Source organism: Neomonachus schauinslandi, chromosome 12 (assembly GCF_002201575.2).
Source record: "Neomonachus schauinslandi chromosome 12, ASM220157v2, whole genome shotgun sequence".
NCBI lineage: Eukaryota > Metazoa > Chordata > Mammalia > Carnivora > Phocidae > Neomonachus > Neomonachus schauinslandi.
Window position 1 is genome coordinate 100,437,087 of NC_058414.1, and position 15,808 is coordinate 100,452,894.

Sequence of the window (15,808 nt, forward strand, 5' to 3'; positions counted from 1 at the left end):
TCCCCAGCTGTCTGTCGCTCAGACTTTGTCACTTACCCAACTCCCCTCACTCTACCCCGGATGCACTGACCTTCTTGCTGCTTCTGAGAGACACTGAGCATATTCCTATCTCAGAGCCTTGGCGCATGATGTTCTGCCCCTGGAATTTTCTTCGCGTGTCCTCATGACCTGCCGCAACACTTTGCTCAGTTCTCTGTTCAAATGCTACTTTATCAGAGAGGCCTTTCCAAACCACCCTGTGTGAAATAGCAAACCTCTATCTCTCTTCATCATTCTTACTCTGAGTGGTTTTTCTTTCTGGTATTTGTTGCTGTCTGTCATTTGTCTGGGTTGGCGGTGCTGCCCACAGGATGATGGAAGTTGCCTGTAAACCACAGGAGCTGAGACAGAGCGCTGTGAACTCTGTGTTGTGCCCCTGGGAATGAAGGGAAATGACCAGGTTTGGGGAGAGCACTCCATTGGGAGAATCAGAAGGCAGGCATTTTGCAAATGAGAAGGAGAGAGCTATCATCAGATGGTATGAATCTAAAGGGAAGGTTTTTGTTTTTTTTTTTTCTTTCTGCATGGGAGCAGAGTCGATATGGTTTGGAGGGAGCCATGGGTAAGTAGGAAATGCCAGTGTTTCCCTGGACCCAAGGATTTTTGCCATCTGGGGGGAGAAGGAGGAGCTTCCTATCCAGAACGTCGATGGGGGCCAGCAGCATCTTCTAGGGAGGGTCAGAGTTTATATAAGGCAAGAAGGCTATAAGAGAATTTTGTGGAAAAAATTAGTGTAGAGAAACTTACTTTACATGAGGGACCTTTGGAAAGGGTAAAAGGGTGGCCCACAGTGGAAGAAAAGGTTTTTGGGGGAATACAGGGCAGCCTTGGGGGTGAGAACACAAGAGAGCATCTTTCACTGAATTGGTTTGGATGGTCAACAAGCAGCCAAGAAGGCAGAGATGAGGTGTTGATTTCAGCTGCTGTCCTACAAGCAGAAGGTTCAAATCTAGCCTGGCGCTGAGAGCGCGCACTGTTGCTTGACATTGATACAGAATGAGAGACTTTTGTTGTGTAGTGTGAGAGACAGAACAATGCCCTCCCCCGAGGAGGTTTCCTGATCCCCAGAACCAGCTAATGTACCTTATGTGGCACCTGTGATTAAAATTAAAGGCCTTAAAGTGTTCTATTATTTGATTATGCTAAATTATTCTTCCATTCTACTGCTGAATCACATTTAGATTATTTCTATTTGGGGCTCTTACCAAATATACAAATCCTTGAGTCCCTGTCTCTTGGCAGATACGCGCAGCATTTCCATAGTGCCTATGTCTGGAAGTGGAATTGCTTGGTTAGGGAGTATGCAGATGTCCTGATTTACTAGGTGACGACAGACTAGTGATAATCAAATGATAGAATACTTTAGTAACGGGCGCCTGGGTGGCTCAGTCGTTAAGCGTCTGCCTTCGGCTCAGGTCATGATCCCAGGGTCCTGGGATCGAGTCCCACATCGGGCTCCCTCCTCGAGGGGAAGCCTGCTTCTCCCTCTCCCACTCCTGCTGCTTGTGTTCCTGCTCTCGCTATCTCTGTCTCTGTCAAATAAATAAATAAAAATCTAAAAAAAAAAAAAAAGAATACTTTAGTAACAATGAATGGCCTACACTATACCCAACTTCACGGATGAATACATATCATTTTGAGGGAGCAAAAGAAGCTAAATGCAAAAGAATAAAGTTGGAAAATCAGCAAGACTAAGCTTACAGTATTTTTATGGATGCATAGTTAGAGGAAAAACTAAAACAACAACAACAAAAAAACCCCACAACAACCAGTAAGTTATTGCCATAAACCTTTGGTTAAATCAGAGTGTAGAATGGGAGGTGGTAGGAATTGGGGAACACAAAATCCTAGGATGCTTACCATGTTCTAAGTTTTGATTAAGTGGTAGTTCTATTTGTGTTTACTTTCTTTTTTTTTTTTTTAAAGATTTTATTTATTTATTTGACAGAGAAAGACACAACGAGAGAGGGAACACAAACGGGGAGTGGGAGAGGGAGAAGCAGACTCCCCGCCGAGCAGGGAGCCCGACGCGGGACTCGATCCCGGGACTCCAGGATCATGACCCGAGCCGAAGGCAGTCGCTTAACCAACTGAGCCACCCAGGCGCCCTATTTGTGTTTACTTTCTGATACATCATGGAGCTCTACATTTATCTTTTATCTCTTTTTTTTATATACATGTTTCTTACAACTAAAAGTTGTGAAATAAAAGTATGAAATAAAAAATACGAAAATATTAAAATTGGGACACCTGGGTGGCTCAGTCGGTGAAGCATCTACCTTCAGCTCAGGTCGTGATCCCAGGGTCGTGATATCAAGCCCTGACATGGGCTCTGTGCTGGGCATGGAGCCTGCTTAATATTTCTCGCCCTCTGCCCCTCCCCTGCCCCCCCAAGGAAAAAAGAAAACATTTTAACATCTTAAAAATGATTGCTTCAGAGACCAAATCAAGAATATTTTAATGTTATTTAAAATAAACTAAATGTAATCAGCTACGTTTAAATGTAAAAAAAATGTAGAAACTAAAGACAGGCAGAAAAGAAAAGAAAATGAAGGAGGAGGAGCCTGTGTGAGGCTGATGAGGCATGTGTTGTTTTCTAAAACCAGCCACGACCAGAGAGAGAAAGTGCCCCTGGATTGCGGGCGACAAAGCAGGTCTCTCTGCAGGGAAGGTGAAGTGAGCAGTCAGGGGTTTGGCACATCCCACACACACTCTCTGGGAGAAAGGCAGGGAAGGCTCCTCATCAGGTGGATTTGACCCCATGCCCCTCACTCACTGTAGGCCCTATGGAGAAGCTGGCTTAATCGGGGAAGATGCCAATCTGGGATTAAATGGGATTCAGATGAATTACCTCTAACAGGCTATCTCTGTGAACACGAAAGAGTATTATTCTTCCTATAACCGAGGCCAATGGATGCAGAACAAATGCTTCATTTCCTGGCAATAAACTTGAGATTCCCACGGAATCTTCCTGTGAGTGTAGGACTCCTCCAAGAGGAATCCCATGCCACTCTGTGTTCGTTATGGTGTGTAAAGTACCCCCATAAAATGCTTTAGGATGAGTGTAAAAACAGTACAGTTCATTGGAATGGAGGTGCCAGGTAGCTTGTGTCCATAGGCTTCACAGTTTACATTAGAATTAGGAAAAGCTTGATATTGCACCTAGAATAATGTTAATTTCTTTTGCAACTTGACACTATACTTGTGGTCTTTCTAGGTCATTAAATTGTCGGAAGTTGAAATATTAAAATCTGAGCGCCTGGGTGGCTCCGTTGGTTAAGCGACTGCCTTCGGCTCAGGTCATGATCCTGGAGTCCCAGGATGGAGTCCCGCATCGGGCTCCCTGCTCGGCAGGGAGTCTGCTTCTCCCTCTGACCCTCCCCCCTCTCCTGCTCTATCTCTCATTCTCTCTCTCAAATAAATAAATAAAATCTTTAAAAAAAAGAGAGAAATATTAAAATCTTTAAACGCTAAGGGTGCGTACACTACATACGATAAATAAGACACAAGTCAGTATGGGAAGAAGGGCCTCTTTGTTGTTGCTGTCGTGGTGGTGGTTCAGTTATTTGGGAGACAATTAGTTATTTGGGAAATTTTTTAATCTTCATCTCATACCATAATCTGAATAAATTCCAGCTATATCATTAATTTTAGTTTTTAAAAACTAAATCATTAAATTATTATAAGAATTTTAAAATTACGAAAAGAAAACCTAGATCAATACTCACCTGTTCAATGAATAATGAAGAAATTTCGAAGCTTAAACCTGAGGGAAAGGACAGAGGTGACTCCCAAAACAGTAAACCTATTGTGAACAAAAAAATGATAAAATTAAGTAACAGTAGACTAGGGGAATTCGTACAACTTCCATAGAAAAAAAATTAATATCCTCAGTATGTAAAATGTATCTACAAAGCCATTAAAAAAAGAAAAAAAAAAACCCCAGGGCTCCAACACCTAAATGCGCAAAGGATATAAACATTTCAGTTACTAATGGCTAATCACCTGAAAAATGTTCAACCTCACTAATGATAATTTTAAAAAGATGGGTTTTTTTAATTGAGCTACAATTGACATACAACATTGTATTCATGTCAGGTGTACGACATAATGATGTGATACATGTATGTATTGTGGAATGATCACAATAAACCTAGTTAACATTCATTACCTCACATATTTTCTTGTGATGTGAGAACTTTTAAGATTTATTCTTTTAGCAATTTTCAAATATACAATGCAGTATTGTTAACTATAGTCCCCATGCTGTACATTACATCCCCGGACTTATTTATCTTATAACAAGAAATTTGAACCTGTTGACCACCTTCACCTATCTCAGCCACTCTCTCCTTCTGGCAACCACCAATCTGTTCGCTAATCTAAGAGTTCAGGGTCTTTTTAGATTCCACGTGTCAGTAAGATCATACAGTATTTGTCTTTCTCTGACTTATTTCACTTAGCATAATGCCCTCAAGGTCCATCCATGTCACAAATGGCAGGATTTCCTTCTTTTTTAGAGCTGATACGATAATAATATCCCGTTGTGTACATACTACAACTTTTTTATCCCTTCATCTGTTGATGGACACTTAGGGTTGTTTCTATGTCTTGGCTATTGTAAATAATGCTGCAATGAACATGGGAGGACAGATAACTCTTCAAGATAGTGATTTCATTTCCTTCTGATGTATACCCAGAAGTGCAATTGCTAGATTATATGGTAGTTCTATTTTATAATTTTTTGAGGAAACTCCATACTATTTTCTGTAGTGGTTGCACCAATTTACATCCCCACCAACAGTGCACAAGGATTCTCTTTTCTCCATATCCTTGCCAACGTTTCTTATTTCTTGTCCTTTTAATAATAGACATTCTAACAGGTGTGAAGTAATGTTGTGGTTTTGATTTGCGTTTCCCTGATGATGAGTGATGTTGAGCACCTCTTCATGTATCCCCCTAGTTGGGGGGGAAGGGACAGTCAGGCAGTCATGGAAGTTTGGGTTCTAACATGGGACTGGAAATCCTAATTGCTGAACGGAGAGAGTGTTTCCAACTTCAAGTAACTGTGAGACCTTCAGTTAACCAAAGAGTAACCTGCTCTGGACCTGCTCTGGTTTGTAACCAAGGGCAGGGAAAGGACCAGTCCTCCCTGGGGATTGAAAGGAACAAAATAAAGTGGCTCTTCCGAAGAGTCCTGCTTATTCAAGAACTCGGTAGAATAAACATGAACACGTAGATGCCATTTTGGATGGGTAGATAAGAAACCAGTGAGCTGAGCTGAGGGATCAAGTTTCTATCACTTTTAATGATTTAAAATACCATGTGAATTGCACATAAGAATAATTGCACTTTGGTTAAGATGTAGAGGATGTACTCTTTCTTTCCTAAGGATGTTAGTGGGGTTTTTTTTGAGATATAATTCACATGTAATTCACCCATTAACGTATGCAATACAGTGTTTTTTAGTATATTCCTGGGGTTATGCAACCATCACCATAACAGTTTTAGAAAAAATTTTTTCCTACTCCAAAGAAACTCCATACACATTAGCAGTCACTTGCCATCGCCTCTCATCCCATTCCCTCCACAGCCACTAATCTACCTTCTATACATACAGATTTTTACCTATTCTAGGCATTTCATTTAATGGAATTATATAATATGTGGTCTCTTGTAACTGGTTCCTTTCATTTCCCATGATGTTTTCAAGGTTCGTCCATGTTGTAGCATGGGTCAGTATTTCATTCCTTTTTATTGCCAAATAATATTCCCATTATGTGGATATATCCCATTTTGTTTATCCATTCATCCATTGATGGGCATTTGAGTTATGACTCTTACTCTTAGGAAAAATGTTGCTATGAGCACTCATGTACAAGACTTTGTATAAACCTAAGTTTTCTTTCTCTTGGGTATTTGTGTACCTTGGTGTGGAATTGTTGGGCTATATGACAACTGTATGTGTAACTTTTGAGCAACTGCCACATAGTTTTCAGAAGAGACCGCAACATTTTACGTTGCTATCAGCAATGGACAAGGGTTCGAATTCCTCCACAATCTCATCAACACTTGTGATTGTCTGCCTTTCTGATTACAGCCATCCTAGTGGATATGAAGTATTATCTCAGTGTGATTTTGGTTAGCTTTTTCTAACGATTAAAGATGTTGAGCACTTTTCATATGCTTATCAGCCATTTGTATATCTTTGGAGAAATGTCTGTTCGAATCCTTTGCCCATTTTTTTTTTAAGTAGGCTCTACACCTAGCATGGAGCCCAACATGGGGCTTGAACTCACAACCCTGAGATCAAGAATTGAGCCAAGATCAAGACTTGAGCCAAGATCAAGAGTAGGATGCTTAACTGACTGAGCCACCCAGGTGTCCCTCCTTTGCCCATTTTTTAAATTAAGTTGTCTTTTTTTTATTATTGAGTTGTAAGAGTTCCTTATATGTTCTGGATCCAAGTCCTTTATCAGATGTGTGATTTTCAAATAATTTCTCCCATTTCGTGGATTTTTTTTCAACTTTATGGTGTCAGTTTAAGCACAAAAGTTTTTAATTTTGATAAAGTCCTATATATTTTTTCTTTTGTCACTTGTATTTTTGGTGTCATATCTAAGAAATCATCTAACCTGAGGTCAGAAATGGGTGCCTCTGTTTTCTTCTAAGAGTTTTATAGTTTTACCTATGACCTTTTTAGGTCTGTGAGTCATTTGACTTAGTTTTTGTGTTTGCCATGAGGGAATCCAACTTCATTCTTTTTCTTCTTCTTTTTTTTTTCTTAAGTAGGCTCCATGCCCAGTGTGGAGCCCAGCACAGGGCTTGAACTCATGACCCTGAGATAAGGACCTGAGCTGAAATCAAGAGTCAGACACTTAACCCACTGAGCCACCCAGGTGCCCCTCTTTTTCATGTGGATACCCAGCTGTGTTGGGACCATTCATTGAAGAGACTATGCTTTCCGCCATTGAATTGGCTGGGCACCCTTGTCAAAAATCAACTAACCACAGATGTTTGGTTTATTTCTATGCTCTCAAGTCTGTCCCTTTGGTCTCTTTGTTATCCCTATGCCAGTATCTAACTGTTTTATTATTATAGCTTTGTAGTAAGTTTTGAAATCCAGAAGTCCTTCAATTTTTTTCTTTTTCAAGATCTTTTTAGCTAATGTGGGTTCCTTGCCTTTCCATATGAATTTTAGGGTCAGTTTCTGCAAAAGAACCAGGTGTGATTTTGATAAGAATTATACGGAATCTAGAGATCAATTTGGACAGTATTACCACTTCAACAATATTAAGTCTTCTGGTCAACCATGGAATGTTTCTCATACCTTCCTATGATTTTATCCAAACTCTGCACCTAAATTTTGGGGTCCCTTCCAATTTGAGCCCATTAGGGTACTTTAACAACATGCATTCTTCATTTTGGCCATGCCAATTTTCCCCATGTTCTCTAAGCAGATGCTCATTAAAGCTTGAACTCAAGAGCAAAAATAATTATGCATTTTTGTATCCCAAGCACCAAAAACTACACAAGTTATCTTTGCATTAAACATTGGCTAAATTGAGTCAATCAATCAAGGCCACACTAAAATAATATTTTTTTTAATTAAAGCCCAATTCAGTTCCACCTGCTTCTTTAGAATCTTACCCAAACCACTCTCTAACCCACAGTTCACCAGCTTCTTCTGAACATCTATGGCACATCATGGTACATGATGTAGTACAGAATAAAGCATATGTTTCTAGTCCCCACCCACCCCCGGTGAATCTGGAAGCACTGTAAAAGCCAAACACATAGTAAATGCTTAACAAATACTCCTTGCACTGAACTTTGATTTGGGTTGTCAGCTGTCTTATCCATGTGTGCTAACACTAGCCTATTCTTGCCTCCCCAGGGGATGTTCTGGTGTTCCTGGATAGCCACTGCGAGGTGAATCATGTGTGGCTACAGCCCTTGCTGCACGCCATTGCCAAGGACCCCAAAATGGTGGTGTGTCCTCTGATAGATCCCATTGACTATGAGACCCTAGAATACCGGCCCTCTCCGGTCATAAGGGGTGCTTTCAACTGGCATCTAGAATTTAAATGGGATAATGTTTTCTCTTATGAGATGGATGGACCAGAAGGACCCACTAGACCCATCCGGTAGGAGATTTCTTCAGGTTATGGGAATATGTATTGGGACCTGGGGAGAAAAAGATGTTAGAGATGATTCTTTGCATTTCTTGGGCTTAATGAAGAGAAATATTTTGTTATTTATCCTGTTTCTAAAAGTCTATGATTATAGGATTTGGTAGGTTTTTAATTTCTTTGATTGGAAATGAGCATCTCACCCCAGTTAAGAACACTGCCATGGATAGTGTCCCTCTGGTTTCAGGTGTCTGTCTTTAGAATGTGGGCTTGGTTCTCAGGAGCTAATTGCATGTGGTCAATGAATGAAATGCTAGCACTATGGATAGCCCAGAAAAAGTAGATGTCTTTGCTAAAAGTCATATATAAAACATTTATCTAAGTGCTTTCATGTATAATTTTATAGAGATGAATACGATTTTCCTGGATTATGAGTCTTGGAAAATATATTTCTAAAGGAGAACAATTTGATGTTGTGACTTTTAACTGCATCTATGAGGCTAATTTCTGAAGAGACTTCCTCCAGGTCACTCCCCACATTTACTGATAACCGATGCCTGGCTCCTCCTCTTCCTCTACTACTAAGCTCTTTGTTTTACAAATCACACGAGTAAATCTTCTAACACTGCAGCCTAGCAAGTCCTTGATCTCCGTCTCTATTTTAATTTAACTAGAGCTCTGTGACCTTGTGCAAATTACTTAACCTCTCTGCACCTTATTTTCTTGTATGTGAAGTCTGGAGGTTAATGATACTTCACAGGGTTGTTAGGAAAATGACTTAGTATATCAAAGCTTAGAACAATATCTGTCCATGATGAGTACTATATCAGTGTTTATCATTGTTTGCTATTATTATTCCTGTAGCCATATCCTGGGCCTTTCATCTTCTAAATTACCAGATATCTGTTTCTTTGGCCACAGCCTAAGATGTTCCTAATTTTTTCCTGCTATGCTCCACCCACACCTACCCCTGGACATCATCGGGATCTCCAGTTCTCTGATTTCTGTTTTTACCCCTCATGGTTTCTTTCTTCTCTCTCTCTTTTTTTAAGATTTTATTTGAGAGAGAGAGGGAGAGAGCACAAGCAGGGGGAGCGACAGAGGGAGAAGAAATAAAGACTAAGAATAGGGAAGAATAGCTGGGAAATTATTTAGTACTTTATGCTGGAACCATAACGGGATACTATGTAGCCGTGAAGCATGACTATACCTGCAGGCTTCCGCTGCCTACTCTAACCCAGTGATTAACCAGCTCCAGGGGACTCAGCCTTTGTGATGACTCTCACATGACATCTGTCCATCTCTCTGCCTGTCCCCGTGGTCCAGGCCCACACTGTCCCAGGCTTAGACTCTATGCTGTAAGGGACAGTCTGGCCTGCAGGCTCCTCTCCCTCATGCCAATCTCTCTGTTGTTATAGTAACTTTCTTAAAACCCTACTTTGCACATGTCACCAAATGTCTTTCTTTTGCTTTTAGGATAATAGATCCCTTCGTGCACCTTCCACTGTGTGTAACTCTGATCTTTGCTTTGTTCCAGCATCATTTGTTAGCTGTTTAGGACTGCTGTGTACAGCTGTATAGGTTGTGTACTGCACATCTCCACGAGGCATTGTTCATACAGATCACAGGTGATTGGCATCCCTGGAGTTGTGCAATAAGGCAGCCCTCTGCTGGGCCGGTTACCTCTCTCAGCTTCACTGTCGTCATCTATAAAATGACGATGATAATAAAATGCATACCTCTCTGGATTATCGAGGACATTAAATAAGCCAATGCTTGTAAAGAACATAGCCTAAGGCCTGACACAGGGGAAGTGATCAATATAAATGGTTGCTCTTGTTACTGTTATAGACTTCAGAATGAAAAAGAATAAAGATAACACTTCATTTAAGTAAAATTTAATATGTAAAAATCTTGATTTACTCAAAAATAAAAAAATAAAACATCAATCTTTGGAGTTCATCTCAAAATGAACTTATTTAATTTAAAATAAAGTTACTTTTAGTAAGAAGTAGTTGCAGTATTCCATTTACAAAAAAAATTGACATAATTTTATAATATTTCCATATGTCACATATCAGACATGCTTTAGGCTCTAAAAATTTCAGTAGGGAAACCATTCCTGATACTTGCTGAGTAGTAACATTTTTGGAACTCCAAGACACTGTTAGTATAGATGTAGTCACACATGCTTTTGAAAACAATTTGACAGGGGCGCCTGGGTGGCTCAGATGGTTGAGCGTCTGCCTTCGGCTCAGGTCATGATCCCAGGGTCCTGGGATCGAGTCCCGCATCGGGCTCCCTGCTCCTTGGGAGCCTGCTTCTCCCTCTGCCTCTCTCTCTCTCTCTGTCTCTCATGAATAAATAAATAAAATCTTTAAAAAAAAAAAAAGAAAACAATTTGACAATCTTATAAATGTTATTCTTTAATGCAATAATTCCACTTCTTGAAATATTTCCCTGAGGAGTTAATGAGAAGTAAGTACAAAGACATCTATTGCAGTGGCATTTATTGGTTAAAAATAAAAACAACATAAATGAACATTTATGTTCAATAGTGAAATGGTTAAAAACTATATTCATATTTTGTAGAATATTATATAAAGTTTTTTGAAAGCTAATTACTATAAGAGGCAAATTCTCACAATATGCTAATTAAAAAATCAAGCCATAAAAGAACTTAGCATGATACCAATTACTTATAGACTATATATTATACATGTGATCTGTGTTATAACCTACAGTTCACCTTGAACAACATGGGAGTTAGGCACGCTGATCACCCTGTGCAGTCAAAACTCTGAATGTAGCTTTTGACTCCCCCAAAACGTAACTGCTAAGAGCCCACTGTTGATTGAAAGCCTTACTGATAACATAAACAGTTGATTACCCCCCAGCATCCCCACCTCAGTGCATGGCAACTCCACCTTCCAGGTACCCAGGCCAAAATGCTGGGGTCAGCCTTCACCCTTCTCTTCCCTCCTATACCCACATCCCACTCATAAGCAAATCTGCTGGTTCCAGCTTCAAACTACATCAGGAGTTGGACTGCATCTCATTTGCCCTCATTGCTGGACCCTTATCCACCATCCTATCCTCTCTCTCCGGGACCACTGCTGCGACTGGTATCCCTGTTTCCACCCTTTTGCCCCGACAAGAGCTGGGACCTTGGCCTGTTGACTCACTAATGTATCTCTAACACATCATAGGTGTTTAATACATACTTTTAAAAAAATGAATGAGTAGATGAACATGTGATCATTTGCGAACTACTTACTTTAGTGTTATCGGGCCATGCTATTGGTGGACAAAAAAAAAAAAAGATGCTTTGTAACATTATGTTTTTCCCAAAAGTAAATATTATAATTCACTTAATGTGTTTAGAAAGGGAGATTTGTAAACTAATACCCAAGTCAATATTTGTCCCCAGGGGTAACTCACATTCTAAAGATAATGTTCCCTTTCAAGGAAAAGACAACATTTAGAAGATACCATTATACAATTCGGTGAGAGCTAAGTGAAAGTTACTGAGGGGGCGCCTGGGTGGCGTAGTTGGTTAAATGTGGGCTCTTCATTCCATGAGGAGTCTGCTTGAGTTTCTCTCTCCCCCTCCTTCTGCCCCTCCCCACTCCCGCGTGCTCTCTCTCTCTCTCTCTCTAAAATAAATAAATAAATCTTAAAAAAGAAAAGTTACTGTGTACTGTTAGGTAGTTATGGTTTTGATTTGCTAATTTTACATATCTAAATATAAACAATTTTGGTATCAGTATTGCTAGTTTCTAGTTTTTATGTTATTGCTAATATTCAATATAATTTTGGCAAAAAATCCAGAATGACCGAATCTGTAATTTAATATTTATGTGTCCTTTTTAGGTCACCTGCAATGGCTGGAGGAATTTTTGCTATAAATAGGCATTATTTTAATGAGATTGGACAGTACGACAGGGACATGGAACTCTGGGGAACAGAAAATTTGGAACTTTCACTAAGGGTAATTCAGACTTGGCTTTTTAAATAGTTACCTTTGTACCGAGAGAGCGAACGCTGACTTCAAACTTTGGCTCGGTTTTCCTGCCTGCGCATCTGGTACCGTTCCCATATCACGTGAAATAAATGATCTATGGGACTCCTCGCAAGATGTGACAATAGTTAGTAAAATACCAGCTTTTATTACTGTATGTTTTATTTCTTTTCTTTTTTTTAAGATTTTTTTATTTATTTGACAGAGAGACAAAGCGAGAGCAGGAACACAAGCAGGGGGAGTGGGAGAGGGAGAAGCAGGCTTCCTGCTGAGCAGGGAGCCGGATGCAGGGCTTGATCCCAGGACCCTGGGACGCTTAACGACTGAGCCACCCAGGCCCCCCTAAAGAAGATATTCTTAAAGGGCACCTTCCACTGGCAGCTGGGTATCCTGCAAAGAGCCTAGGCTCTAGGCTAAACTCTGCCACTAAACTAATTGTATTTTCTTTTTTTTTTTTTTAAAGATTTTATTTATTTATTTGAGAGAGAGAATGAGCTAGAGAGAGCGAGCACATGAGAGGGGGGAGGGTCAGAGGGAGAAGCAGACTCCCTGCCGAGCAGGGAGCCCGATGCGGGACTTGATCCCAGGACCTTCGGCTCATGACCTGAGCCGAAGGCAGACGCTTAACGACTGAGCCACCCAGGCGCCCCCGTTTTATTATTTCTAATGTATGGCATATTGAACTAATGTAATGTTTTGCTTTATTTGTGAAAGCTCTTCTCTATTATACTGATTGTCCTGGTGGTTGTGGTGTGGTGGAAATTAACAGGATGAGGCAGCGGGGGACTTGGGTACACTAACCATACAGGCTATGGTCAGGCCTCAGTTCCCCGTCTGCAAATTGAGAAGACTCGGTAGGGGGTGCCTAGGTTGTCTCTCACCTCTCGAATCCCGGGATACCTGCTACAACGTGGGTGGAACTTTGAAAACACTATGGTGAGTGAAAGAAGCCAGACACCAAAGGCCACATATTTATATGAATGAGTCCACCCCTAGGAAATGTGCAGACTAAACAAATCCATAGAAACAGAAGGTAGATTAGCAGTTGCCAGGGGTTTGAGGAAGAAGAATGAATGCTGATGGGTCCCAGGGCTCTTTTTGGGGGTGGTGAGAATGTTCCAGAATGAGATAGAGGTGTTGGTCGGACAACCTCGTGAAAATACCCAGAGTCACTGAATTGTATACTGTGAAAGGGTGAATTTCTTGTAGAATGTGAATTACATCTCAAATCTAAAAGTAGATTTGACTTTTAAATATTCCCGTGATATTAGATCACTAGACATTAGGCATCAGAGTGGGCCCTAGCTCTGTCACTAACTTGCTGGGTCAGCCATTAGTTTTTCTAATTTCCTATTTCCTCACCTGGTAAATAGGAATAAATATAAATGCCATTCTCAGAATTTTGTGAAGATTTTTGTGTTTTTGTGGTTTTTTAAAATTTTATTTAAATTCCAGGATGGTTAACACAGTGTTATATTGGTTTCAGATATGCAATATAGGGATTCAGCAATTCCATGCATCACCTGGTGCTCATCAGAACAAGTGCACTCCTTAATCCCTATCACCTGTTTCCCCCATCCCCCACCCTCTCTCAGTGACCCATGGTCACTGCAATATTTGACAAATGTAGACCAGTTTTTTCCAGGCATTTTCTTGGAGTTTAGAACAACGACCCCGGTTCCTCTTCCATAGCACTGTTCTCGGTGTCCGCAGGAGTTTCTTCTCTGCATCCCAGAAGCATGCGTGTTCCCGAGACTGGTGTTCTTGTCCGCTGTCCCTTCTTGGCCCATGTGCTCCTCAGGGTTCAGGGCTGACCTCAGCTGTTTTGTACCCACGAAGCCACAGTGGTTGTTAATATAGTGCAATATTTCCTTACCTGGTGGGGAAGAACTTCGACTCTGAGCCAACTGAATACTGCCCAGAGGCAGCCCACCAACCTCGTGGATCCATGAGCTTTCCATGACCAGCAACTAAAGGGACAGCGCCGGGCAGGGCAGGGGCATGCGACCTGTTGTCGCACCTCTGTTTTGAGCGGCCTGGGTCTGTGTTATCCCTTGCTAATATTTTTCAGGGCACACCTGCATCAACTCCCATGGTTCTCACTAACACCTGTGTGGTGACAGTACCCAAGCCTACGTTTGTTTAAGGTTAGGACTCTCTCAAGAGTTCTAATTAGGTCCAGTGTAGCCTTTATACAGGAGCACCTGCTATGTTGGGCTATGCCACACGCTGGGCATTCATGAGAAGGCACAGCCCTCATCCGTCCGTTCACTCACTCAGCAATACTGAGAACCTGTTGTGTGCAAAGTGCTGTGTTAGTACTAAATACAGCGGCACACAGAGCAAATGTGGCTCCTGCTGGCATGAAGCTCTGTGCACTGAAGTGGAGAGAGGTGATTAGTTATTTGTTTTTGGTAAATGCAATGAAGGAGAAATACAGAGCACTACGAGATCAGATAAAAGGGGAATCTAGCCTTGTGCTGGGGGAGGTGTGTGTCTTAGATGGCTTCCCTGCAGAAATGGCATTTTTAAGTTATGGGGTAAAGGATAAAGATGTATTTCATTTATTTGACAAGGTCTTATGTATGTGACATGCACTGCTCTGGAATCTAACAGATATTAACTTATTTAATCTTCCTGATAAGTCTGTGACCTAGGTGCATGATCTCCTACTTACAGTGGAGAAGCTGGGGCACAAAGTGGTGGAATAACTTGCCTCGATTCACGGAACCTGAGGGTATATTCTCCACACCTATTGTGTCCTGCTTTGTACTATCTACTCAGCTTGAGGTCTGGAGACCTCACCAGCTCCGTTCTATTCTCCCTAAGTCATTTCTCTCTGGAAGCCTCCAAAGCTCTGAATTTGTTTTAGTTGTCCTGTTACGGTCACTCTGGAAAGTGGGGATGGGCTGGGTGCCCACGGAGCTGCAGCTTCACCCCCAGCCTCAGGATGGTTTTCCTAACTGGGCTGCAGATCCACACTTCGGTGTCCTGGTGGAGTGGAGGCTGGCCTCCAGCAGTCCCCGACAGCCTGCATGGCCTGCTGCTCCATCCTGGTGGCCCCAGATACGGGCAAGGTGCACTGCTCCAGACCCAGAGCCCTGCCATATACTCTGAGGATCACCGGCCTCACGTGGGACGGGGTGACACCAACATCTAATGTTGAAGCCAGCTTAGATTCAGCCCAAGGTGGCCAAACCTCTTTGGATGCTGTGATTTGAAAGCAAACCATGCACTCGCAATAGAGGTATGGTAGACCAAATTATTAGAGTCTACATAAGGGGGGATTGAGCATGCTCCTCAGCAGCCCCCTGCTCTCTGACCACAGCTCGCCATGGGTTACTTCCATGTCCTCAGAAATTCCACCTCTCGTGGGTTGCCCCAAGGCCCTCTTTCTCTTCTCCTTCTACCCTCTCAGTAATCTTATCCACACCACACTTCAGTGACTACATGCCAATGACACAGTTCTAGCTCCTTCCCAGGTCTTTCTGTGCCATCAGCTTGTGCATCTAATTGCCTACAGGTTACTCTCCTGTAGGATGAATATCCCATGGGTATCCTCAACCCAACATTTCAAAAACGGAGCTCTTTCTACCCCCTTGAACCGATTCCTCCT

The 15,808-nt window shown here is 41.6% G+C and overlaps 1 protein-coding gene across 1 annotated transcript in view; it reads left to right on the plus strand.

Annotated features, from left to right (window-relative positions):
• GALNTL5 (polypeptide N-acetylgalactosaminyltransferase like 5) overlaps nt 1-15,808 on the plus strand; it is a 43,955-nt gene that overhangs the window by 18,267 nt on the left and 9,880 nt on the right. The window contains exons 5-6 of the mRNA XM_021692800.1: nt 7,937-8,186; nt 12,045-12,162. Of these exons, the coding sequence (XP_021548475.1) occupies nt 7,937-8,186; nt 12,045-12,162 (368 nt within the window). The remainder of the gene's footprint in view (nt 1-7,936; nt 8,187-12,044; nt 12,163-15,808) is intronic.